We start from the raw sequence: 25,893 nt of genomic DNA, 5'->3' as shown, positions 1-25,893 counted from the left end.
ATCTAGAGATCTATCAATCATAAAATGGGTTGAGTTGGAAGGGACCTGAAAAGATCATCTAGGTCCAACCCCCTGCCAGGGGAAGGGAGACCACTACACCAGGTTGCTCAAGAGCCCAACTAACATAGTCTTGAGCACCTCCAGGGAGGAGACAGCCACAACCTCCCTGGGCAACATGTTCTAGTGTCTCATCACAACACAACTTAGAGGCATTTTGTCACCCCCTAGAGCAGCAGCCAGTTTTTGGAGGCAGCAGTGAAGAGACAAAACACCTGATAGGAGATTATAGAACTGTTTGGGTTGAAAAAGCTCTCTAAGTTCATGAACACCAACCATCAACCCACCACCTCCATGGCCATTAAACTACGTCCCGCAGTGCCATGGCCACAGGTTTCTTGAACACCCCCAGGGATGGGGACTCCACCACCTCCCTGGGCAGCCTGGAAAAATCAAAGGGTTTACCTCTGCTTTTTGCTTCAAGAGTGTGCAAATTCCTCTTTAAAATGAACCTCACTGTAGGAAAAGAAAACCATTGCCATGGTTCCCAGGGAATGCTCCCAGTGGCAATTCTTTATTACAAAACCTGTAAACATATCTGGTGGAGTTTCAGAATGCATCCTTGAAACATGCAGCCTGGAGGGGAAAATATTTCAGAGGTGACTTCTTCGCATGCAGATCGCAGAAAGCATCAGAAATGCTTTATGGCTAACAAAGAGTGGACAAGGAAGGAGGGAGGCAGTGAAACCACAAAGATTTTTGGTTAGGAAGGAAAATACTTGACTCCCAAATCCACCAAGGATCAAGTAGGAATTCTGCTTCTCAGGTACTCCAGCACTGCTGCTGTGCCCTTGGCCAGAATGGCTGCACGGGGAGTGCGGAATGGATTCCCTTCCAGAAGAAGCGTCCTGGAAACAAATATTGAGAGAGACAGAACGGGTGGGAAAAGACCTTAAAGATTGTCTAGTTCCAAACCCCCTTGCCACGGGCTGGGACACCCATCAGGTTGCTCAAAGCTTCATCCAATCTGGCCTTGAAGACTTCCAGGGAGGGGGCATCCACAGCCTCCCTGAACGACCTGTTCCGGTGTCTCACCACCCTCACTGGAGAGAATGAATTTCTAATCTCCAGTCTCGATCTGCCCTCCTCAATCTTAAAGCCATCACCCCTCATCCTCTCCCTACAAGCCCTTGTAAAAACTCCTTTAGCTCCCTTCAGCTACTGGAAGGCTGCTCTAAGGTCTCCCCAGAGCCTACTCTTCTCCAGGCTCAACAGCCCCAAATCTTTCAAGCCTTTCCTCCTCACAGAGCCTCCCTCCGCTGGACTCTCTCCAGTAGTTTCCTTTCCCTCTTGAACTGAAGAGCCAAGAACTGGGCCCAGTAGTCCAGATATGACCTCACAAGGCAGAATAGAGGCAAGGAGAACCTCTCTTCACATGCTGGCCACACTCTTCTTCATGCACCCCAGGAGACCATTGGCCTTCTTGGCCACAAGAGCACTCATGATGAGTTTGTTATTAATTAGTACTTTTCCCTCAGACAAAATATGCCCTGAAAAAATCAGAAGCAATTCCCATAAAGAGGTCACACCTTCACACACCCACCTGAGACTTTCACAGTTTCCAAGTTCTGGTGGCACCTGGAGAAGGTCATTGTTCTGAAGGTCTAGTGTTCCAAGATTGTCCATCTTCTTTAGCTGCAGAGGGTCTATGGACCCAACCTGGTTGTTGCTGAGCACGATTGTCTCCAGTGCTAGGAGCTGATACAGGACGCTGGGAAATACTTTGAATCTTTAAGAGGGGAAAATGAGGAGCAACAATAGAAGTCAGGAACTGGGCATGCAAAAAAATCAGCAGCCTCTAACAGCACTGAGCATTTTAACTTTAGTTAAGGTTGTCCTGGTTTTGGTGGAGCAGACCTGGTTCTGCTGAGAGCTGTTGCTACTGAGCTTAAGCCCCTGCTCAGGGCCAGCACTGACTGCAGCGCGGGGAGCATTTCTGCACCCAGGGGCTGCTGCCAGCAGTGAGAGGGAGATGGGAGAGGTATTGCCTGGGCTGGGCTGTAGAAAGCCTCTGCCTTGGACTTGCCTCTGCCCACACCAAGGGCACTGCCACAGCTTGTGCCTCACCTTAAGGACCAGGAAGGCAGAAGTGGCACCTGTGGGGAAGATTGGCCAGGACAGGGGACCCTCAACTGCCCAGCAAGGGATTGCAGACTATGGATGGCATCTGCAGGAGACAGCTGAGAGAGCACCAAGGTTAAGCCTCTTCTTCCCTGGCCTGTGTTCCTAGAGGGCTCTGTTCCTTCTGCCTTCCAGGTCCATCCCTGTGCTCCTGAATCCAGAGCCAGAATCCAGCTCCTCAATCTGGTTCCCATCTGCTGCTGAGCCCACACTGGAACTTGCCCAGTGCCTGCCCCCAGCATCAGTGGTGCCCATGGTGCCATCACGGGTTAGGTTCTATATTGGTTTGTGTCTCTGTGTCCCTATTCCCTGGCATTGTTCTTCTTTCCATCCCAGATGGTTTAGTTTCTTTCCTACCCCATCAGTCCCTCTCCTTCTTCCCTTTGGGAAGCAGAGAGGTTCAAGGAGAACCTCTGGCACTTGTTTGGTGGTCACACTGCGCAAGGACATCATTCCCTTTGGATTTCTCCATCCCTCAGAACTGCTGCATGACAGATCCCAGAGGGCAGGCCTGTTGGGATCCATTTTTGGTTGTTCTAACCTGTTTTGCAACCAGTTCCCAATGTCTCTCTCAAACTTTAGAGGCAGAAGGTCCCAAAACCACACCAGCCCTTGTGTAAAGCAGGAGTTTGAAGCTCACAGCTGCTGTGCTTGTCCTATGTTTCTACTCATCTTCAGAGCACAGGAAAATCAAATTCAATCCATCCCACTTTTTATTGTGGGACATAAAAATAAACCTAAACCAGTTGCTCACCTATTAAAAGCCAAATTGATCACCTGCAGTCTTCTTAGTGCTGCCATCTCCTCTGGTAAAGAGGTCAAACTGTTGTTTCTGTGGATCAGATGAAGACAAAGGGTCACTAACTTCCACCAAGTTGGAGTTAAGAACCCAGAGAGACATAATACATGTTCATCAGCATCAACACAGCATCTTCAACCACTGAAATGCTTCAGAAATGGCTCAAGACCATGCTCAAGTCCAGACTCTTGCTAACACCAGCCAGGTTCTGCCAGCAGGACATTGAGTCTGTCCTCTAAAGCTTCTCAAGGATTTCCAAGCTTTAAGAGCTACACAAATCTGCTCTCTGGTTTTCAGAGGGAAGCTCACCAAACTGGTGCTGGAGGTAGAGAGGTGTGAGACAGTGATGAGACTTGTCCTCTTCCTTTCAGGCTTTGGAATGAGTTGCCCAGGGAGGCAGTGGAGCCACCATCCCTGAAGGTGTTACAGGAATATGTGGATATGGCACCTGGGGACAAGGTTTAATGGGCAAGGTGGTACTGGGTTGACGATCTTAAAGGCCTCCTCTAGCCAAAACAATTCTGTGACTCTACGGCACTGTCCCCACCTTGGTGCCACAATCAGTCAAAGGGAGCACTCTACACCTCTTCCAAGTTCATTCAGCCCCGTTCCCAAACTCCTTCATGGATACTCTGTCTGCAGTGTTTCCCAGCCCATAAAGCCATTCAGAAGCTTCCTAACTGCAAGGAAGGACAAAGGACAAGGCAAGGAAAGCCCAAGTGGGACACCACGGGAAAACAGCTCACTAAGAGACACCCAGACCTCAACTTAAATCCTCAATCCCTGTGATACTTGACCTCATTCCCTCATCAATCTCATGTCTTTCTCCAATCCTCAGCCCAACTCCTCCACCAGCAGCTCCTATGTCACTGCATGTCTGACTAGTCAAGGTTGGCAAGGATCTCTGGTGTTCATCTAGTCCAGCACCCTAGAGCAAGTGGCTCAGGACCACCTCTGGTTGGGTTCTGAGTATCTCCAAGGATGGAGGCTCCAACACCTCTCTAAGCAACCTGTGCCAGCACCCAGTCACCCTCAGAGTGAAGAAGTGTGTCCTGATGTTCAGAGGGACTCTACTGCATGTCACTGAGTGCCTGCGGCCCCTGGTTCTGGGCACCACTGGAGGAGCCTGGGTCCATCCTCTACACCCTCCCTGGAGGTGTTTGTAGAGATGGGTGAGATTCTGAGCTCGCTCTGCTCCAGGATAAGCCCTCCCAGCCTCTTCACATAAAAGAGATGCTCCAGTCCCTTCACAGAATCACAGAATGTTTTAGGTTGGAAAGGGACCTTAAGGATGACCTTGTTCTCCCTGCCATGGGCAGGGACAGCTTCCAGGTTGCTCAAGGCCTCACCCAGCTTTGCCTTGTCCACAGCTCTCCATCTTAATTCTCTCCATCTAGGTCACTCAGAACCTGGCCTTGAACACCTCCAGGGAGGCGGCACCCACAACCTCCCTGAGCAACCAGTTCCAGCGTCTCACCACCCTCACTGGAAAGATTTTTTTCCTCAGTATTTCTTTTCTTCTTGATGGCCTTTCAGTGGCCTTTGTCCAGGCACAGGCAGATGACTTTCAACCAAGCCAAAGTAAAACCCTCTCCCTTTAACTGTGATTTGCTACTTTGTGGTGACAGCCCCAAACTAACAAAGCAAGAGAGTTAATCCTGGAGCCAGAACAGATGCAATGTGCATTTCTGAGGAGTTAAAGAAGGTGAAATGACACTGAAGCAGTTAAATTGTGGTGAGACACTGGAATAGGTTGTCCAGGGAGGTTGTGGTTGTGGTTACCCCCTCCCTGAAGGTGTTTAAGGCCAGGCTGAATGAGGCCTTGAGCAACCTGGGCTAGTGAGAGGTGTCCCTGCATATGGCAGGGGCTTGGAACTAGCTCAACTTTAAGACCCCTTCCAACCCAAACCATTCTACGGTTCTGTGAAGGGACTGCAGCATCCCTGCTATGAGAAGAGGTTTGGAGGGCTCAGCCTGGAATTAGATGACTTTTGAAGTCCCTTCCATCCCAACCCATTCTATGAATCTATGAAACAGAATACCCAGAGAGCTTCAGCTCCAGGCAGCAGCAGATCGCTGCCTTCACGTACCACTTTCCAGCTACCCACCAGCATTTTTTTTTGCTGTGAGATTTCTTTTGTGAGGTGGTGGTGGAGTGGAGGTGGATGTTTTTAGACAGCAACTTAGCATCTTTAAGAATGTTTTTTTTCCTGAGAGAGGCAAGAGCTTTCATCACAGCAGGTCTCAGAGCTGGTCCGCTTATGGTGGGGGGTGGTGGTGGTGATGGTTTCTTCTTTAACCAGTTCCTAAATCTAGGCCATTTGCTATTTTGGATCTGTCAGTCACTGAGCTGTCAAAGGAGGCATTTTGGGAAATCAGGAATTATTTCAGTGCTGCTCTCCTGCTGTGGCAGATGGCTGCATTAAAATGGCAGCAAAAGAAGTTGCTAAGAACAGAAGTCCAATGGCAGACATGGAACCAACCTGATATCCAAATGTGTCAGCTTGTGGAGCATGCAAAACTCCAAGGAAACAGAGGAGATCTTATTGAAGCCAAGGTTGATATCACAAAGAGACTCCTTCAGCTCTGTGATCCTGAAAGCCGAGAGGAATACAAGTTTATCACCTGAGAAGCACAGCACTGGTTAGCATGGAAAAGAGCTTTCAGATCAAGTCCAAGTCTTAACCCAGCACTGCCAGGGCACCACTGAACCATGGCCCTCAGCACCACAGCTGCACAGCTTTGAAACCTCTCCAGGGATGGGGAGGCCACCACTGCCCTAGGCAGCCTGGGTCAGGCATTGACAACCCTCACGGGGAAAAAATTGTTCCTCATGCCCAATATAACTCCCCCCTGGGGCAACTTGAGGCCGTTTCCTCCTGTCCTGTCTCTTGCTCCTAGGGAGAAGAGACCAACCCCCACCTGGCTCTAACCTCCTTACAAGGAATTGTAAAGAGTCCCAAGGTCTCTCCTCAGTCTCTTCCAAACTAAACAACTCCAGTTCCCTCAGCTCCTCCTCACCAGCCCTCTTCTCCAGACACTTCATCAGCTTCATTGCATTTCTCTGGACCTGCTCCAGGCCCTCCACATCCTCTTTGGAATGAGGGACCCAAAGCTGCATCCAGGACTCAAGGTATGGTCTCATCAGTGCCAAGTACAGAGGGACAATTCCTGCCCTTGTCCTGTTAGCCACACTATTGATGACCAAGGCCAGGATGCTGGTGGTTTTGGCCACCTGGGTACACACACTGGCTCATCTTCAGGCACTGTCAGCCAACACCCCCAGGTTCTTTTCCACCAAGCAGTTTCCAGCCACTCTGCCCCAAGCCTGCGCTTGGCAGGAGGTTGCTGTGACCTCAGTGCTGCCAAAGCCTGTGTTTGCATTCTATCAGTTACTGAAACAAACCTGCTCCACTCTACAAATCAAGGACACTCTTGTGTTCCTTGGGCATTTCAGAAGCAATTTTGTGAAGATAATGAAAAGTTCACCTGTGGCAGCTGCCTGTCCTGGAGTCTCACACTTGAAGTAAAGAAAATAGTCAGGATGACTTATTTGAAGTTGATAGGAGCAGAAATTTTCTCTCACCGGTTAGGAAATGTCCTACTCACTTAAAAGCAGATCAGAGGTATGTACAGACTGCACTCAGATTGGGAAAGACCCTCAAAGGTCATCCTGTCCAACCTCCCTGCAATTAGCAGGGACACCTCCAACTAGATCAGGCTGAACAGGGCCACATCAAGTCCAAAGCTATGACACAGATCATAGATTCATAAAACAGTTTAAGTTGGAAGGGACCTTAAAGACCATCAAGTTCCAACTCCCCTGCCATGGGCAGGGACAGCCTCATCCAGCCTGGCCTTGAACACCTCCAGGGATGACCATTACATGTTTTAACAGGAAGACTCAATCCATCTTCTTTAGCAATGAAGCAAACAAACCCAAACTGTTATGTTATTTCCATCTTTTGTTTTGATTCCACTGTTCTGCCCTTAAATTCCAAGAAGGCAGTATCTGCTGCTTCTTGGAAAAGGGAATTACATTAGTGATGGTTTGGTGTCAAATAGTTACCAGGTCAAAAAATGACTTTATTGAATCCCTGTATAAAAATCTCTGCTTTAAACTGGCAAACAAAAGGTAATTAGATGAGAAAATGCTCATCTCTCCCATCTAGACTGCCACAGAATACTCTGGCACCTACCAGCTGCACACCCACAGCTATCCCCAGGGAATGCAACTTCCTCTTAACAGGCCCCAGCACTGTCTGCACACATTGATTTGCCAGAAATTGGATTGAAGAGAGAGGAGATCACAGAATCACAGAACAGCTTGGGTTGGAATGTACCTTAAAGATCAGCTAGCTCCAGCCCCCACCACGAGCAGGGACATCTCCCACTCATTCAACCTGGTCCTGAACACCTCCAAGGAGGGGGCATCCATAACCTCCCTGGGCAACCTGTTCCAGTGTCTCACCACCCTCACTGAAAAGAATTTCTTCATAATCTCCAATCTCAGTCTCCCCTTCTTCCAGCTTCAAGCCATTGCTCCTCACCCTGCTACTACAACATCTTGCAGAAACTCCCTCTCCAGCATTCCTGCAGCACCTTTCAGGTACTGGAAGGCTGCCTTAAGGTCTTCTTGGAGCCTTCAGGTTATTCATCCTGGAGAAGAGAGCATTCTCATCCTGTTCCCACAGGTGAGATGCTCCAGCACTCCAACCATTTTTGTGGCCTCCTCTAGACCTTCTCCAACAGTTTCATGTCCTTCCTGTGTTGGGCTGGGGTCTCACTAGAGGGGAGAATCACCTCACTCATCCTGCTGGTCCTACCTCTTCAAGCTCTGTGTGCTAAACATTCGAAGCCCAGCACATTTGGGTCCAAGGATGAGAACAGGTTACTTAACCCCTGAATCTAAGCAGCAGCTCAGCTATAGTGCAAAGTTAGCCTCAAAGTTATCATCATCAGGAGGAAGTTCTTCACAATGAGAGCATTGGAATGCTGAAAGAGGTTGCCCAGAGATGTGATTGAGGTCCCATCCCTGGAGACATGCAAGGTCAAACTTGATGTGGCCGTGGGCAACCTGTTCTAGTTGGAGGCATTTCTGCTGATGCAGGGCAGGGAACAAGATGACATTTGAGGGTCCCTTCCAACCTGATGCAGTCTGTGATTCTGTGAACAAAGTGGTGAAGCCACTCTTCTCTTTATACTCGAGATAAAAATGCTTTGTAGGGACAACAATTCCATATTGTGGGTAAGAACAGCCCTTCATGATGAGGAGAAGTCACCTCGGTCTCCCCTCATTCAATACAAACAAGATGGAAAACAACCTGTAACCAGGCACCATGAAGCACAGCTAAGCTTCTCCTTACTGCCATTCTCTTGCTAATCAATGGATCCTCTTTTGGATTTGATGATCTCCAAAGGTGCCTTCTAAACTTGATGAGACACTAGAACAGGTTGCCCAGGGAGGCTGTGGATGTCTCCTCCTTGGAGGTGTTTAAGGCCAGGCTGAATGAGACCTTGAGCAACCTCATCTAGGGGAAAGTGCCCCAGCCCATGGCAGAGGTGTGTTAGAACTAGATGATCTCCAAGGTCCCCTTGAACCTGAACCTTGAGCAGCTTGGTCTAGACAAAGAAGTCTCTGCCAACGGAAGAGGGTTGGAACTAGATGATTTAAGATCACTCCCAACCCATCTCAACCTCATATTGATGTGCTTGAACATGTCCAGAAAAGGGCACCAAGGCTGGGGAGGGGCCTGGGGCACAGCCCTGTGAGGAGAGGCTGAGGGAGCTGGGGGTGTTTAGTCTGGAGAACAGGAAGCTCAGGGAAGATCTCATTGCTGTCTACAACTACCTGAAGGGAGGGTGTGGCCAGGTGGGGTTGGTCTCTTCTGCCAGGCACCCAGGGACAGAACAAGAGAACACAGCCTCAAGCTGTGCCGGGGCAGGTTTAGGATGGATGCTAGGAAGAAGTTCTTCACAGCAAGAGTGATTGGCATTGGAATGGGCTGCCTGGCGAGGTGGTGGAGTCGCCATCCCTGAAGGTGTTTAAGAGGAGGCTGCATGAGGCACTTACTGCTATGGGTTAGTAAATTAGAAGGTGTTAGGTGATAAGTTTGACTCTATGATCTCAGAGGTCTTTTCCAACCTGGTTAATTCTGTGATTCAATGAATCCAAGCAGCCCCTCCCATTCTGTGATTCCATGGCCCACCTGCATGCTGCTCGTGCTAGAAACCCAAGCGCCTTAGCCAGCTTCTCAGCTGCACTTTCCTTTGTGTCCACACACACACAGACCTCTGGCTGTGTGCAAATAGAGCAGCTTAGAAACACTGCCAAATGCTGAGGGACAACACCACCAAAAAAAAAAACCACAGAAGTAACAACTGGAGAATATCCTTTACAAAAGTACCTTGGAGGAATTTCCAGCAGTTGATTTTTGCTGAAGTTGACAGTGGTGACAGGATGGCTCTGGACTGCATTGAACATCTCATCAGGGATGGCAGCTGCCTGCTTCTCACTGAACAAAGGAAAAGTGTTTAGCTGAGTGAAAGGAACAAGTTAATCATTTCCTACTCATTAACAAGATGGCATGAAAGATAAGCAGTAGAATGGATAATTATATATCAGCAATTTGCTCTCCTTGAAGTTTTAAGGCCTGGTTAAAAATCAACAGAAAGTTAAAACAAATGCTGATGTATCTCAGGGAATCAGAAGTTCAGGTTTCAATCTACAACCCACAGCATAGAAGCAGAAAGGTTGGAAAAGACCTCTACGATCATCAAGTTCAACCTTCTACACAACAGCTCCATGACCACTAAAAAATGTCCCAAAGTGCCAACCATTGTCAACTTTAACATGAGCCAGCAATGTGCCCTCATGGCCTTCTGGGGTGCAGAAAGAAGAGTGTGAGCAGCAGGCAAGGGAGGTTATCTTCTGACTCTACTCTGTCCCAGTGAGACCATGGCTGGAGTATTGAGTCCAGTTATAGGCTACTCAGCTCAAGAGAGACAGGGAACTACTGGAGAGAGTACAGAGGAGGTTCCAAAACGGCTGAGGGGCCTGGAGCAGCTCTGTGAGGAGGAAAGGCTGAGAGCCCTGGGGCTGTTGAGCCTGTAGAAGAGCAGCCCCAGAGGGGATCCGATCAGTGCCCAGCAAGAGATAAAGGACCTGTAGGGGGCAAGAGGACAGGGGCAGACTCTTCTCAGTGGTGCCCAGTGACAAGACAAGGGACACAAACTGGAATGCAGAAGGTTCCACCAGCTGAACAAGAGAAAAATCTTCTTTGCTGTGAGGGTGCTGGTGCCATGGAGTCATGAGGTCCTTGCAACATCCCAGCTCTCAGCAGGACTATTTGACCCTGAGATTCTCAGCAAGCAGGATTTTATTCCCTTTTCTCAATTTAAGAAGTTACATTCTCAGTTAATTTTCAGACATAACTGCAATAAATGACTCATCTATTACAAGATGTTCTGAGACTTAATGAAAATTGGTAAAGAAATTTAAGAGGCACTAAATCCCCTGAAGATATTAAGTGGATTTAGTCACTAAAAGGAATGGTCCTGTGAAACATTTGATAATGCAAAGGAATCACTTAGAAAAGCCTGAGATTCAAACTAGCCTGTTCCTGAGCACACAAATAAAGCGCAGCAAGATAATCTGCAGGATGGTTTGGTATCTACCATGAAGGGGAAAAGGGGGAAAAATGGAAGGTTTTCTTCAGATTTTAGGAATAGGTAAGAGGCTGTGGATGACCTCTCCCTGGAGGCATTCAAAGCCAGGCTGGATGGGGCCTTGAGCAACCTGGGCTAGTAGATGTCCCTGCCCATGGTGGGAGGTCAGAAGTAAGATGATTTGCCTACAGCTACCCGAAGGGACATTGTGCAGAGGCTGCTGCTGGGCTCTTCTCAGAGTTCCCTCAACTGCTCCTCACCAGACCTGTTCTCCAGACCCTTCACCAGATTCATCTCCTTTCTCTGGACCTGCTTCAGCCACTCAATGTCCTTCTTGGTATGAAGGGACCAAAACTGAACCCAGGATTTGAGGTGTGCCCTCACCAGTGCTTGAGTAAGGAGGACAACCCAACATCTGTGTTCCATGAGGTAAAATATATCTGTCTACTGAAAGAAATGCAAGAAATGTGAACTCTTTGACAGACATTCAGATGACAAAGAAATTCAAATGAGGTCACTTAAAACGCAGCACCCTTTAAATGCAGAGTGTTGTGCTGGCAGGGTCAGTGGGAGGCTCTTGGTAAGTGCTCAGAGGTAGGAGGTACCTCTTAGGACTGCTAAATATGGAAATGATTGTAATGAGATCCATAATGAAATAATTGGAGCTGTTCTTCCTTCCCATCACTGCTTGGGTCAGAAGGACTTGGAAGAGTGTCCTCTCCATTTTCTAGGGCTAAGGGGTGGAGTGGAAAAGCAGAAGTCTCTAAGCAGGACCTCTGAGGTCCTGCATCCAGCTGAAGAACTTAAGCATGAGAGGCTGCAGAGTCTTTTTGGAGCAATACCAACACTGCTCTCTTCTGAACCTACAGAAGTTCCTTCTTTAATCTGATGACTTCTGCATGATGATAATTGTGAACTGGGTTGAGAAGCCTCAACAGTTTAGAGACTCATCAATGGCAGGAGACCTCACTGCTGTCTACAACTACCTGAAGGGACATTGTGGAGAGGCTGCTGCTGGGCTCTTCTCACAACTAATTGGAGACAGAACAAGGGGGAATGGCCTCAAGCTGAGGCTGGGGAGGCTTAGATTGAACATCAGGAAAAAGTTTTTCATGGAGAGAATGGAATGAGCTGCCCAGGGAGGTGGTGGAGTCAGCCAGCCTGGATGTGTTTAAGAGTGGTTTGGATGTGGTGCTCAGGGCTATGGTTTAAGGTAAGTCTTGTAAAGTAGGGTTCTAGGTTGGGTGATCCTGAGGGGCTTTGCCAACCTGCATGGTTCTGAGATTCTGTAATCTTTAAAGTCCCTCCCAACCCAAACCATTTTGTGAATCCCTTCATTCTACACTCAAAGCCAGGTTGGACAACTGCTTGAGCAATCTGGTCTGATGTCCATGGTGGGGGTTGGAACTAGATGGTTTTTAACATCCCTTCCAACCCAGCCCATTTCATGACTCCATGATTCCAAAATCCATACCTATAGTCCAGTAACTTCAGTGTGGTTATAGCATGCATGTTAACCCTTAACTCGCTTGGAAGAGTCATGGCTGTCACAGGAGGCTCTTCATTTTGGTTAGGGACATCATCTGGAGAGGACAGAGACACATCAGCACACAAATGACAGGCTGTAGTCAGATCTGCTATTGGGAGTGACTGAGAGGGATGGTGGAGAGTTGTGGAGGCTCCAACCCTGGAAGCCTTCAAAATCAGCTTGGATAGGGCCTTGAGCAAGCAGGTCTTGTGGAAGGGGTCCCTGCCCACAGCATGGGGGTTGGAACTGTATCTTGAAGGTCCCTTCCAATACAACCAATTCTGTGATTCTATTAAACTCCATGGACATTCAACAGCATCCATAAAAATCTGCTAACAACTGCACCTAACCACAACTACTAACCCCTTTATTAAGGGTCACAATTAGCTAAAAAAATAGAAGAGGCCTTTTTCCAGTTTAAAGCTTTCAGAAATAGGGCTGCTACCGGTTTAGTTCCAACTTAGATGCCAGAACAGGTAGAATAAGATCCCTATGGAGAAAAGAAAGCCATAGGGGAGACCTTCTGGCTCTTTACAACTCCTGAAAGGAAGATGGAGCAAAGTGGGGTTTGTCTCTTCTCCCAGGAACAAGAGATAGGACACGAGAAAATGGCCTCAGGTTGCACCATGGGAGGCCTAGGTTGGATGTGAGAAGGAACTTCTTCACTGGAAGGGTCCTCAAACACTGGAACAGGCTCCCCATCCTTAGGGGGCTTTTAAAAAGGCATAGATGTGGTGCTGAGGGGCATGGTTTAGCCTCAGCCTTGGCAGAATTAGAGAAGACTCAGACTTGATGACCTGAAAGGGCTTTTCCAAGCAAAGTGACTCCGAGTCCCTTCCCTAAGCACTGCCGTAGGTGCAAGGCACCAGCTCATGTCATTATCCACAATTATCTGTTCCTCTTCACCAGACAAGCTGCTGAGGCTGTCCTCTAGCACCCATTTAATTCCTGTCGAGTTAATACTGTGTCAGATATGATGGGAACCTGCCCTTTCCAAGCCTGGCTGCCGCAGTAACCAAATTGATACTGCCACCCGCTGGCAGGAGAGAGAAAACCCGCGAGGACAACCATCCACGCAGGTCACTCTCCACAGAAGCTGCTGCTGTTAACCAAGGCTCCATCTAAACGAAGAGTGGGAAGCACTTTTATTGCCACTGAAGGGCATGCCGACGTTTCCATGCTGTGTTTCGCATGAACTCGGTGACCTCAGGCATTTTTGCCCTACTTTAGGTTTTAGGATTCTGACACCTCTTTGCCAAGACAATCAAAAACACCCTGCCATCAGCACTGTCTTCTTCAGGAAACAGAACAAGTTCAATACCCCAAATGTTGAAGTATGTCATGGAATGAGAGGCTCACGTTTCAACCTGAAATCCATACCATAGAATCAGAGAGTCATTAAGGTTGGAATAATACTCTAGGATCATCAAGTGCAACCCTCTACCCAACGGCTCCATGAGCACTAAACCATGTCCCTGAGTGCCAACCATGGGCCAGCAATGTGCCCTCATGGCCAGTAAGACAAATAGTCTTCTGGGGTGCAGGAAGGAGACTGTGGCAAGCAGGTCATGGGAGGTCCTCTTCTGACTCTACTCTGTCCAAGTGAGACCACATCTGGTTCTGGGTCCAGTTCTCGGCTCTCTCAGCTAAGAGAGACAAGGAACTACTGCAGAGTACAGGGGAGGCTACAAAGATGCTGAGGGGCCTGAAGGATCTCTGTGAGGAGGAAAGGCTGAGAGCCCTGGGGTTGTTGAGCCTGCAGAAGAGCTGCCCCAGAGGGGATGTGAGCAGTGCTCAGCAGCAGTTAAAGGACCTGCAGGGGACAAGATCATGGGGCCAGACTCTTCCCACTGGTGCCCAGGGACAGGACGAGAGGCAATGGACACAAACTGGAACCCAGCAGGTTCCACCTGAACAGGAGAAGAAAATTCTCTGTTGTGAGGGTGCTGGAGCCCTGGAGCAGGCTGCCCAGAGAGTTTGTGGAGTCTCTTTACCTGGAGAGCTTCCAACCCCAGCTGGGCATTGTGATGCTGGGCAAGTTGCTGTGAGTACTTTAGCAGGAGGGTTAGAGTGAATGATCTCCAGAGGTCCCTTCCAGCCCCCACCATGCTGGGATGCTGTGACTTGGGTGCAGAGAAGCAACAAGCAACTTTTTGTTTGCCTTTTTTTAGTACTGACTAGTCCCCTATTCTTTAGGAAGCAGAGGGGTTCATGGAGAGCTTCTGTCACTCATTTAGTGACCAGCCCAGCTCTGACACTTGAGGAGTAAAAAAATTAACAGCAATGGAATATAAAAGTAAAGTGTAAAGAAAACTCTTATGTGCTAGTTTGAAGCAGGCTAGAACGTTTTGGTAAGAAGAACTAGATTACAGGCTGTGAAAAGAAAACAATGGTAATGTCTACTTCACTCACAGGCTTGCTGAGATGTATAGGAACAAGAAACAAAAACATTAGATAATCAATCTCACTGGGCTGCTGGCTGAGCTGCATCTCCCTAACCTCACCCTCCATTTTGGGACTAATCCACTTTGCTCTTAAACCTCTGGCCGAACCTCCATTCTTCCTTGGGACTGGGGTAAGGTTGAGAGGGGCAGGGGGAAGGTGCAGGGGTGGCTGAGAGCCCCTCCTGGGGACTCAGGTTTCTGGGAGGGGAGTTGTGTTTCTGTATTACCTTTTACCTTGTATATTTCTGTCTATAACTGTATGTACTGTAAATATCTGCTTGTATACTGTGCTGCTGTAAATATAAGCTTCATTCATATTTCCAGAGCTGACTGAGTCTAGTCTGGGTGATTTCTATAGTGTGGAGGGGTGGGGAACACCCAAATCTCATCACTGCAAGAGAACTGGGAGAACCTGGCTTTAAAAGAGCCAACCTCAGAAGTTCCAATTTACTTCTATTTCTTAAACTCCCTTTATAAGCACAGTAACAGAGCACAAACCTTGGATTTTACTTCTTAGGTATTTCAGAAGTTCCTGGGTGCCCTTCTGTGAAGAAAAAAAACACAACAAAATAGGTCACACTAAGCACCTGCCAGCCACTGTTTGTGTAGCTGTCTGGATAACAAGAGCCAATTCCAGTCACTCAGGTGGAGCCCACACCACTGCTGACTACAAAATCCACCTAATGCTTCCCACACAAAAAGGTGAACCTGTTTATGTACCATTTTATTTACTTATTTCAGGTGAAAGTTTCTGACCTTGGATCCTATTTTTAGCTTTCTAACTACACTAACTGGATCCAAGAGCAAAGAAAAAAGTTCAACTGAACTTAATCTTCTCTTTTAAAAAGATGTAGCACAGTTGTGCTTTGGAGAAGAGACTAAAATCTGGTCAGCAAGCTGATTGTTCAGTTTTCAGGTAACTTTTTATTCCCAAAATTATAAAGTCTGGGGGAAAATCTACAGTTTACATCATTTTCCTGGGGTTTTAAATGGTTTGGCCCTCCATGGATTTGACTTTCAGTCCTCTCACATAAACATCCACTGGTCATATAGCTACTATCCACATAATCTACGAGTAATTAACTGGCAGAGGCTTGATTTAGATTAGATACTAGGGTGGTAAGACACTAGAACAGGCTGCCCAGAAAGGTTGTGGAGTCTCCTTCTCTGGGGGTTTCCAATTCACATGGCCGTTGTGATCCTTGGACACCTGCTCTGGGTGTCCCTGCTTTAGGAGTTTGCTTGGACTGGATAATCCCCAGAGGTCCCTTCCAACCTCCCCATGCTGGGACTCTGTCAAATTCATAGAATGGCTTAGGCTGGAAGGGACCTCACAGATCATCTACTCCAACCTCCTTGCCATGAGGGGTGCCTCTTAACTCGACTTGGTTGCTCAGCCGGACTTGGTTGCTCAAGGCCTCAGTGGAACTCCAGAACCCTAATTCAGGCAAGTAGAGATGAAAAACAAAATCCTTTGGGTGTTTTAATGCTCCAGCTACATAATTTGGCTAACACACATGTGAAACAAACCAAACTTTATCTGCTGCCTGCAGTGCTCACCTGCAGAAGGTCTCTTCGAATGGTTCTCAAAGGATTTCCTTCTAGTGCCAGGAATTTCAACTGAGGAAGGTTTCCTAATGTGTAAGGCAACCTAGAAATGGAAAAAACTCTTCAGAGCAGCTTCAAAACAACCTCTGAAGACTTTGCAATGCTTTGTCAGATGGTTTTGGAGTTCTGAAGCTCCAAGAGCCGAAAAAAAAAAGACCCAGAACATGACAGGTAAAAGAAAGGCACAGTCAGACCACAGCAGAATCACAGAATCAGTCAGGGTTGGAAGGGACCACAAGGATCATCTAGCTCCAAACCCTCTGCCATGGGCAGGGACACCTCACACTAGATCAGGCTGGCCAGAGCCTCATCCAGTCTGGCCTTAAACACCTCCAGGGATGAGGCTTCCACCACCACCTCCCTGGGCAACCCCTTCCAGGCTCTCACCACCCTCATGCTGAAGAACTTCTTCCTCACATCCAGTCTAAGTCTACCCATTTCTAGCTTTGTTCCATTCCCCCCAGTCCTAGCACTACCTGACAGCCTAAAAGGTCTCTCCCCAGATTTCTGGTAGGCCCCCTTAAGATAAAGTAATTAGCCAATGCAGAAGGGGCTCCTTCATTTTCTGATAGAGTTCTTATTTCATTACACTTTACAAAGTGAAACAGTGCAGCTAGAGACTTAGCTGTCATTAGATGCCATTAGCCAGGCCTCGTCACAGACATAACGCAGTTTCTAACATTACCTACTGATATCATTGTTGGCAAGGTCAAGTCTCTCCAGCTTCTGAAGCAGAGTAATTTCATCAGGAATGGATTTTATCTTGTTGTCTCGAAGTTCCAGCACAGAGAGAGAATTCAGATGCTTCAGATTCTCTGAATTTAAAACCTCAATCTGATTTTCACCAGCGTGTAACTCCTGCAGAAACAAGAGATCACCCACAATTATCTGCTCTGATAAAACCAATTTGAAAAGGTGGCACAAAAATTGTCCTGGTCTGAGCTCGAGCAGAATCAGTTCTGCTGAGAGCTGTGGCTCCTGAGCTCAGCCCCTCCTCAGGGCCAGCACTATCTGCAGTTCAGGGTGGATTTCTGCAGCCAGGGGCTGCTGCCAGCAGTGAGAAGGTGATGAGGAGAGGCTCTGCCTGAGCTGGGCTGCAGAAAGCCTCTGCCCACACCAAGGGCATTGCAACAGCTTGTGCCTCACGCTGGAGGCAGAAGTGGCACCTGCAGGGAGAAGTGGCCAGGACAGGGGACCCTCAACTGCCCAACAAAGGATTGCAGCCCATGGATGGCATCTACAGGAGACAGCTGAGGGATCAGCATGCCTGTACCAGGCATTGGTGATACCACTGGGTTTACATTTGGGGCCCTCACTGCATGAAGGATATAGAGGGACTGGAGCAGGTCCAGAGAAGGGCAAAGGTGGTGCAGAACAGATCTGGTGAGGAGCAGCTGAGGGAACTTGGGCTGTTGAGCCTGGAGAAAAGACAGCTGAGAAGTCACCTGCTGGCTCTCTACAACCCCCTGAAAGGAGGCTGGAACCCCGTGGAGGTTGGGCTCTTTTTCCTAGTAGCAGGTGAGAGGAAGAGGCCTGAAATGGTGCCAGGGGAGGTTCAGATTGGATATTAGGGACAATTTCTTTCCTGCAAGAGTGGGCAGGCATTGGAACAGGAGGTGTTCAAGTACTGTGTGGACATGGCACTTGGAACATGGTTTAATGGCCATGGTGTTCTTAGGCTGTTGGCTGGACTTGAAGATCTTACAGGTCTTTTCCAGCCAAAACAGTTCCATGATTCTAATGATCACAAGGGTCAAGCTGCTTCTTCCCTGGGCAGTGTCCCAGAAGGGCTCTGCCCCTTCTGATTCCATCCCTATCCTGCTGCTCCTGAATCCAGACCCAGAATCCAGCTTCCGAATTCACTTCTCATCTGCTGCTGAGTCCAGGCTGGGACTTGCCCAGTGTCCGCCCCTAGCATCACTGCCATCAGGGGTTAGTTTGCATACTGGTTTGTGTCTGTGTCTCTATTCCATGGCATTGCTCTTCTTTCCATCCCAGATGGCTCAGTTTCTTTCCCAGACTATCAGGCTCTCTCCCTTCTCCCCTTTCTCTTCCCTTGAAGGAGCAGAAGGTTCTTAGAGAGCCTCTGGCACTTGTTTGGCAGCCAGTCCTACCCCGGCCCTTGACAAAAGTGAATTTAAGACTGGCCACTGTGGACAGCAAATGGGGGTAGGGCTCTACACAAAGAATTATTATTTCACATCACTGTGCTTCATTACAAAAAAATCAAATAGCAGTAATTATTGCACAATTAACAGCAAACAGGTTTCCAGTCCCCAGCCATTTGCAGCCTTACCTTCAGCAGCCTGCAGGAGGGAAATTCTGGCAAGGCACGGAGTTTATTTTTCCTCAGGTAAAGCTGTTCCAGAGATGCCATCGTTGCTAATTTTGAAGGGACAGTTTCCAGGTAGTTCTTAGTGCAATCCAATTGCCTTAAGCCTGGAGATGTCAGTGTGCAGCAGCAAAATAGAACAAAAAAGAGAGCAGATGAAATTACTTTTCTCCAGAAGCATAAATATCTCAAGTTTTAAGAGAAACCTAACAGCTTGTCAAAGAGAATTTTGGGAGAAATCAAATCAGGTAGCAGCAACGTTTCTGAAAAGAAGGCACCTGCTTCTGCTTTATTCTTCACAGAATATGCTGGAATGGTCTCCTGGTGTGCACAGTGAAGTGTGGTCAGCAGGGCAAGGAAGGTTCTCCTCCAGCTCTGCTCTAATGAAGGCACAGATGGAGTACTGGGTCCAGTTCTGGGCTCCCCAGCTCAAGAGAGACAGGGAACTACTGGAGAGAGCACAGGGGAGGCTACAAATATGCTAAGGGGCCTGGAGCAGCTCTGTAAAGCAGAAAGGCTGAGAGCCCTATGGCTGTTGAGCCTGCAGAAGTGCAGCCCCAGAGGGGATGTGATCAATGCTCAGCAAGAGCTAAGGAACCTGGAGGGGCAAGAGGATGAGGCCAGACTCTTCTCAGTGGTGCCCAGGCACAGAACAAGGGGGAGTGGGCACTAATTGGAAACCAGGAGGTTCCATCTGAACAGGAGAAACTGCTTTGTTGTGAGGGTGCTGGAGCCCTGGAGCAGGCTGCCCAGAGAGGTTGTGGAGTTTCCTTGTCTGGAGATCTTCCAACCCCAGCTGGGCACTGTGCTGCTAGGCAAGCTGCTGTGGGTGCCCCTGCTTTAGAGAGCTTGGACTGGAATATCTCCAGAGGCCCTTTCCAACCCCCACCATGCTGGGATTGTGTGATAAGAGGACTCAAGTTTGATGTACTGTAACTGGAGCTCATTTTCTGAGTCATTGTGAACTCATACTCTGGAGACAACATTAACCCTTCGAGACTCTGCTTTTCTAAGCCTGCCTGCCAAGCAGTGTGGTCTCTGCACTCCAGAACTGGCTGTTTCATGGAACTGAATTGTCTGAGCAAACTCATTTACTTTTCATGGTGCTGATATCTGCAGGCAGGTTCTTGAGCTGATTAGAAGCCAAATTGAGTCGCACTAAGTTAATGAGCAGAGCAAAACTTGTGGGGATATCTGTGAGGTGGTTGTTGGAGAGATCCTGAAGATTAAAAGAGAGGAAAAAAGAGAGGTGAGAAAGAGATTTTAAAAATATCCCCTGAGTAACACCACTTTAATTACTGGCAGAACATTAGCATCAGAGGGCTGATACCTTCAGGATCTCCCTGATAGAGATGTGACTAGAAGAAAGTCTCCCACGACTGGCAGATCACAGGGATTTGGGTTTGCTTAAAACATTTAGCTCCAAACCCACCAAGTGATAACAGATAACCTACAGGAGTCATCAGAATATCAGCTCTGCCTCTCTAGACATGGCACTCTGAGACATGACTTAATGACATGGTGGTGTTAGACTCACTGACCTTCAAGATCATTTCCAACCCAAGCAACTCCATGATTCTAAGTTAGTCTGGTTTAACAAGCACTAGCAAATAATGGATAAATCCTTCTTCCTGCACAAAGAAATCATCAAAAAGTTGTAATTTACTAATTCCTCCAAATTGACAAGCTGTCCAAATCCATCAGGCAAGCAGCTCAGCTCATTGTGCTGAAGTAGAAGGCTCTTCAAACGTGACAACTGCAACAGCTCTTCTGGGATACTTTCCAGTTTGTTGTGGCTGTTAGGAAAACATGGAACACAAAGCGGGGGGGAGGGAGGAGGGGAAAGGCAAATTACTGACTTGGTTTAAGCACACAACTGCACAGAGAACACTTCTGTTACACAGGATGGTGACCAAACAAGAGCTGCAACACTTGCCTCAGCTGGGTTATCTCAGCCACATGTGGCCTGTTGGAGAACAAACTATTTAGACACTTGAGCATGAACCGAGCTCATCCAGCATGAGACTGCATCTTCTGTGCTGCTACAGACTCATAGGGAGGGACATCTGCAGTGAGAGGCTTCAGCACCACCTCTCTGTCCTGCACAAACTTACTAAGTGATTCCAGTACACAAATCGTTATGAACTTTCCAGCCTGAGTGAGATCCATATATTCATTTCACTGAATCACATGGAGATTCCTAGAAACCAGCATGGTAGGCATTGGAAGTAAACTCTGGAGATCATCCAGTCCAACCCTCAGGGGCACCCACAGCAGCTTGCCCAGCATCATAAAAGCCAGGGAGGTCTGGAATCTCTCCAGACAGACTCTGGGCAGCCTGCTCCAGGGCTCCAGCACCCTCACAACAGAGAAGTTTCTCCTCTTCAAATGGAACCTCCTGGGTTCCAGCTTGTGCCTGTTGTCCCTTGTCCTGTCTCTGGGTACTACTGAGAAGTCTGGCCCCACCCTCTTGACCCCCACAGGTCCTTTAGCTCCTGCTGAGCATTGCTCAGAGCCCCTCTGGGGCTGCTCTTCTGCAGGCTCAGCAGCCCCAGGGCTCTCAGCCTTTCTGCTCCAGAGAGATGCTCCAGGCCCCTCAGCATCTTTGTAGCCTCCACTGGACTCTCTCCAGCAGCTCCTTGCCTCTCTTGAACCAAGAAGCTCAGAACTGGATCCAGTACTCCTGCTGCAGTCTCATTAAAGCAGAGTAGACATTTTCAGTGACATTACTCATGACAGAAAGTATCTCTCTACTTCAGGATCCATCCTGAAGCAAATGTAGAGATTTCCTTCACATGATCACTCTAAACATCAGTGTTTTCACCTTCCAAGACTTTTGAGTATCAGTTTTGATCCAAAAGCTGTGGTTCTCACTATCCTAATGTTCTTTGGTTAAAGAAATGAAAACAGCTTTTCTGAAAGATGATATCTGCAATCTCTTATTCACATCATGGAAGTCACCACAGGATTTCTTCTGTTCCTACTTTGTGACATGCACCTACCTGAGATTAAGTTTCTGAAGATTTTCTAATTGCCCCAAAGCAGAGGGAAGTGACCTCAGTTGATTATCATGCACCTGGAAAACAGAAGATTTACAGAATCACAGATCATTAGAGGCTGGAAGTGACGTCCAGAGATCATCGAGTCCAACCTCCCTGCCAAAGCAAGATCACCAAGGGTAGTCTGCACAGGAATGCAAGTAGGTGGGTTTGGAAAGTCTCCAGAGAAGGAGAATGCACAACCTCTCTGGGCAGCCTGCTCCAGAGCTCCAGCACCCTCACTGTAAAGAAGTTTCTCCTCATGTTGAGGTGAAACCTTCTTTGTTCCAGTTTGTATCCATAGCTCCTTGTCTTATTGCTGCTGACCACCAGAAAGAGATTTGCCCCAGCCACCTGACACCCACCCCTCAAATATTGACAGACATTGATCAGATCCCCTCTCAGCCTTCTCTTCTCCAGAGTAAACAGCCCCAGGGCCCTCAGGCTCTCTTCATAGGGAAGATGCTCAAGACCCCTAATCATCCTTGTGACTGTCTCCAGCAGATCCCTGTCTGTCTCAAACTGGGGAGCCTCAAACCGGACACAGTATTGTAGGTGTGGCCTCAGAAGGACAGAGTAGAGGGGGAGAATAACCTCCCTAGAGCTGCTGGCCATACTTTTCTTGATGCACCCCAGGATGCCATTGGCCCTCTTGGCTACAGGGGCCCATGCTGGCCCATGGAGAACTTGCTGAAAGACCTCACACTTTATGAATATATAATTTATGATTCTTTTTCATTTCCTAGTGTTTATCTTTATTTCCTCACTTTTTCCTCTTAGACAGGTGTGACTTCTTCTTCAGCCAACAGTGAGCCAGTGGAGGTATCTGGTTACTATTCCAAGCAGAAATGACAAAGGGTTGATCATGAAAGGGTCATTTCAATGCTACCACCACAGTCCAGTTTTTGGGTTTATTATTATTTTAGTTTATCTCCCTTCTCCCCCATCTCCCTCCTTTCTTCTCCATCTCCTATTCCTGCCCCACATCTTCCTCCCTTTCTTTCCATATTCCTATTTTCCAACATCCTCCTCTTTTCCTCTCCATCTCCTTCCTTTTCCCCCCTACCGTCCTCTCCAGCCTCCTACTTTCAGCACCACTTCCCCTTTTCCACCCTATCTGCCCCTTTCCCACTCCACACTGCATTTTCCCCTTTTCTCCTCTCAAACCCACAGTACCTGGGCTCTGTTGGAGTCTCCTCCCACCCCAGGTGTGGCCACTTTGCTCTCCCTGCCCACTCCCCGTTATAATTTGCCCCAAGAGAGGCAGAAGCCTAAGTCAGTGCCCAACTGGGCAGAGGGATCCTCCTCCTAGCATTGCTGGGTGAAGCAGACCAAAGGCTAAGGGGCCTAGTGGCCCCCTGGTTAGCTAGGATAGGGAGTTGATGGTCACTGTCTAGGCCTCCTCACTTAGGTGCTGTCTAGGCCTCCTCACTTAGGCTGAGCTCCTCTGTTTAACTTCTTTTTGCTCACTTGTAAAACTGTAAAAAGGACAGGAATAAATACAAAAAATGTTTTGAGAAGCACTGAATGTGCATAGAGGAAATGTCTGAGAATCCCTAACAAGACAAACAGAGTAAAACCCAGATCTCTTACATCAGAGTGGATAAAGCACTGTCTTGTTTTGTAACTAAGTTAAAACCAGCTTCACTCAGTATGAGGTGAGATCCTGACTGTGCCAAGCCATGTCAGAGTAGCAGATGACTATGATGTGGTTCGGATTTTTACTCTATTAAGCTGCTTGGCCGCCAGAGGCTTTTACAAATTGTTATCTCAAGCCAGGTGAAGTTTCTGCTTCTAACTGTACAAATTTTCACATGGATTAAGCAGTCTCATTTGACACCATTATGGCTGCAAGCTGTAATTTAAATGCAGTCATTAGTTTTCACCTTGGAGATTGTCTTTCCCTACCACAGAAATAATTTCTGACCTCACAGAACAGTTTTGTACACAAGTGCAGTTATCACACATCCTGCTTGACCAAAGAGGGAGGATGGAAAATGGAGTGACTCAGATTTGGCTGGATCTAATTAAGGAGATTGACACCATAAATCCATACAAAAAGAGATTTCATTGCTAACTGCCTTGCTAAACTTCTGTGTATATCTGATGTGCCCATGAGAAAAGTGAGACAGAAAATGAGAGAGAGAAGAGGTAAAGATCCAGATCACCACCCAGAGTTCCAGCGATGGCATTGCTGACTACTCCTTGGGTCTTTGGTGATGGGAACACCTGCCAGTGTGTTCAAGGGCCCTTTTATCCCTGCCAAAAGGGGTGCTGCTTCATGAGGTATCACCTAATTTAGATAGGAAATACTGGAAGCATGGCCAGAGAAGGGCAACAAAGCTGGTGAAGGATGTGAAGAACAAGTCTTATTAGGAGCAGCTGGAGGAACTGGGGTTGTTTAGCCTGCAAGAGGATGAATAGAGACCTCACTGTGCCCTACAACTGCACGTTGGTCTCTTCTTCTCATGACAAAAAGAGATTAAATGGCCTGAAATTGTACCAGGAGAGGTTTACATTGAAGATTAGGAACAATTTATTTCCTGCAAGAGTGAGCAGGCACTGGAACAGGCTGCCCAAGCCAGTGGTGGAGTCACCATACCTGGAGATGCTCAAGAAACATGTGAACATGGTACTTGGGGATGTGGCTTAATGGGTGTTAACTTGGGTTGATGGTTGGACCTGATGGTCTTAGAGGTCTTTTTCCAACCCCAACAATTCTGTAATTCCACGTTTTCCCACCTGCTGCAGAGAAAAGTACAGTCCTTCCTAAAATGGATCCTTACTTACATCCAGAACAGTGAGTGCAGGCAGGAGCTTGACATCCTCAGAAAGACACTGCAGTTTGTTTGAGGCAAGTATCAGCTTGGTCAGGTCTGTTTGCTCCCACCAACGATCCGCAGCCCCAAAGGAGAGATTCTGATGAGCTTCCTCTGGAGTATCCAAATTTATCCTCCACACATGCAGAGGCACTACAGACAAACACACAAATGTCAGCTAAATCCCTCAGGTACTTTAAAACTTCCAGTGTCCTGGAATCAGAATTGTTTAGGCTGGAAAAGGCATCTTGTAAGACCACTGAGTTCAATGACTCAATGGTTGAATCCATCCACCCAACACCACCACGGGCATTAAGCCAAGTCCCAAAGTGCTTTTAACACACACACACACACACACACACACACACAGAGTCAGCTGTATTTCTAGATGCGTTTTTCCAGAGCTGGCAATAACAAGCAGATGCAAATCTGCCAGCAACAGTGAAAAGCAAGTTGATCTGCAAACAGATAGCAGGGAGCATTCACTGTTGCAGCTTTGATCGGTGCTGCTCCTGTTCTGCCAGGACAAGTCTAAACTCCAGGCACATGAAAAACACCAAGTCCATTAAATGGGCCAGCAACCACCTGCAAACGCAGCCCCTGCTCATAAAACGTGGTTTGAGTGAGAATGGACCTTTCAAGGTCCATCCAGTCAGCAGGCACAGCTGCAGCTAAAGCAGGTTGCTCAGGGCCTCAAACACCCTGACCAGGAATAGTTCCAGGGATGGGGCAGCTACCATCTCTCTGGGAGACCTGGGCCGAGCTCTCATCGCCCTCAGTGTAAAACATTTCTTCCTTCTCTCCGGCTTGAAATTCCCTCTTGGAGTTCAAACCATCACCCCTTGTCCTGTCACAACAGACCCTGCTCAAAGGTCTATCCCAGCTTTCTTACTGGCCCCTTGATGCACCGAGACACCACCGGACCGTCTCGCTGGAACCTGCTCCTCTCTGGGCTGAACAGCCCCAATGCTCTCAGCCTGGCCTCACAGCAGAGCGCTTCCAGCCCTCCCAGCACTGCTGTGGCCTCCTCCGGCCCCGTTCCGGCTGCGGACAAGCCCTGTGGCTCCCAGGACAGCCCAGGGCCCCGCACAGGCTCGGCCATCCTCGCCCAGGTTCCTCCCCGCTGGAGAAGTGCTCTGGCAGCCGGCCCAGCGCTCCGCGGCAGCAGCGCCGCTTCCCGCCCCGGCTCAGCGCGGCTGAGGTGCGCGGAACGCAGGGTGCAACCAGCAGCTAGCGGGGAGCGCAGAGGGCAGCGCGGCCCCGCTCTAGGGACAGCAGGTTCCCTCCCGGGGCCGGTTCCCGGTGCTCACCCTCGGTCAGGTTACGTCCGGCCAGGTTTAACTGCCCGCTCTTCCGAGCCGCCCGGATCAGCCCCTGCGGCACGGCAGGGCCCAGCTCCGCTGCCGGTTGCCTGAAGCCAGCACGGGGATCGCCAGCCCGCGCCCTCCGCGCCGCCGCCATCCCTGGCCGGAGCCGCCC

At 48.5% G+C, this 25,893-nt stretch overlaps 1 protein-coding gene across 2 annotated transcripts; it reads right to left on the bottom strand.

Annotated features, from left to right (window-relative positions):
• Positions 1–541: 541 nt before the first annotated feature.
• Positions 542–25,893, bottom strand: LRRC40 (leucine rich repeat containing 40). Of its 2 annotated transcripts, XM_064147488.1 has the most exons (15): positions 25,725–25,893; positions 24,386–24,567; positions 21,560–21,633; positions 20,224–20,353; positions 19,653–19,776; positions 18,522–18,664; positions 16,911–17,083; positions 16,178–16,268; positions 15,116–15,161; positions 12,120–12,228; positions 9,385–9,492; positions 5,461–5,571; positions 2,933–3,010; positions 1,601–1,786; positions 542–905 (listed from the first exon to the last, which is right to left on the bottom strand). In XM_064147488.1, exons 1-15 carry the CDS (start codon positions 25,873–25,875, stop codon positions 800–802), a joined length of 1,812 nt encoding a protein of 603 aa, XP_064003558.1. In that variant the 5' UTR covers positions 25,876–25,893; the 3' UTR covers positions 542–799. The 2 variants fall into 2 exon arrangements, with proteins under 2 accessions (XP_064003558.1, XP_064003559.1); XM_064147489.1 differs by lacking the exon at positions 9,385–9,492.

The sequence above is a fragment of the Pogoniulus pusillus genome, chromosome 8, assembly GCF_015220805.1.
Source record: "Pogoniulus pusillus isolate bPogPus1 chromosome 8, bPogPus1.pri, whole genome shotgun sequence".
NCBI classification, from domain to species: domain Eukaryota; kingdom Metazoa; phylum Chordata; class Aves; order Piciformes; family Lybiidae; genus Pogoniulus; species Pogoniulus pusillus.
Note: the sequence above shows the minus strand (reverse complement) of the source record. Positions and strands in the feature narration are given on the sequence as shown.

Bases quoted from the DNA above. Each gene is read 5' to 3' on its own strand.
- LRRC40 (XM_064147488.1), bottom strand. From the start codon at position 25,875: ATGGCGGCGGCGCGGAGGGCGCGGGCTGGCGATCCCCGTGCTGGCTTC. The intron at 16,269-16,910 runs GTAATGTTAGAA...TTCCATTTCTAG, and splicing joins GCCAACAATGATATCAGTAG to GTTGCCTTACACATTAGGAA. The intron at 15,162-16,177 runs GTGAGCACTGCA...TTTTCTTCACAG, and splicing joins TTCGAAGAGACCTTCTGCAG to AAGGGCACCCAGGAACTTCT.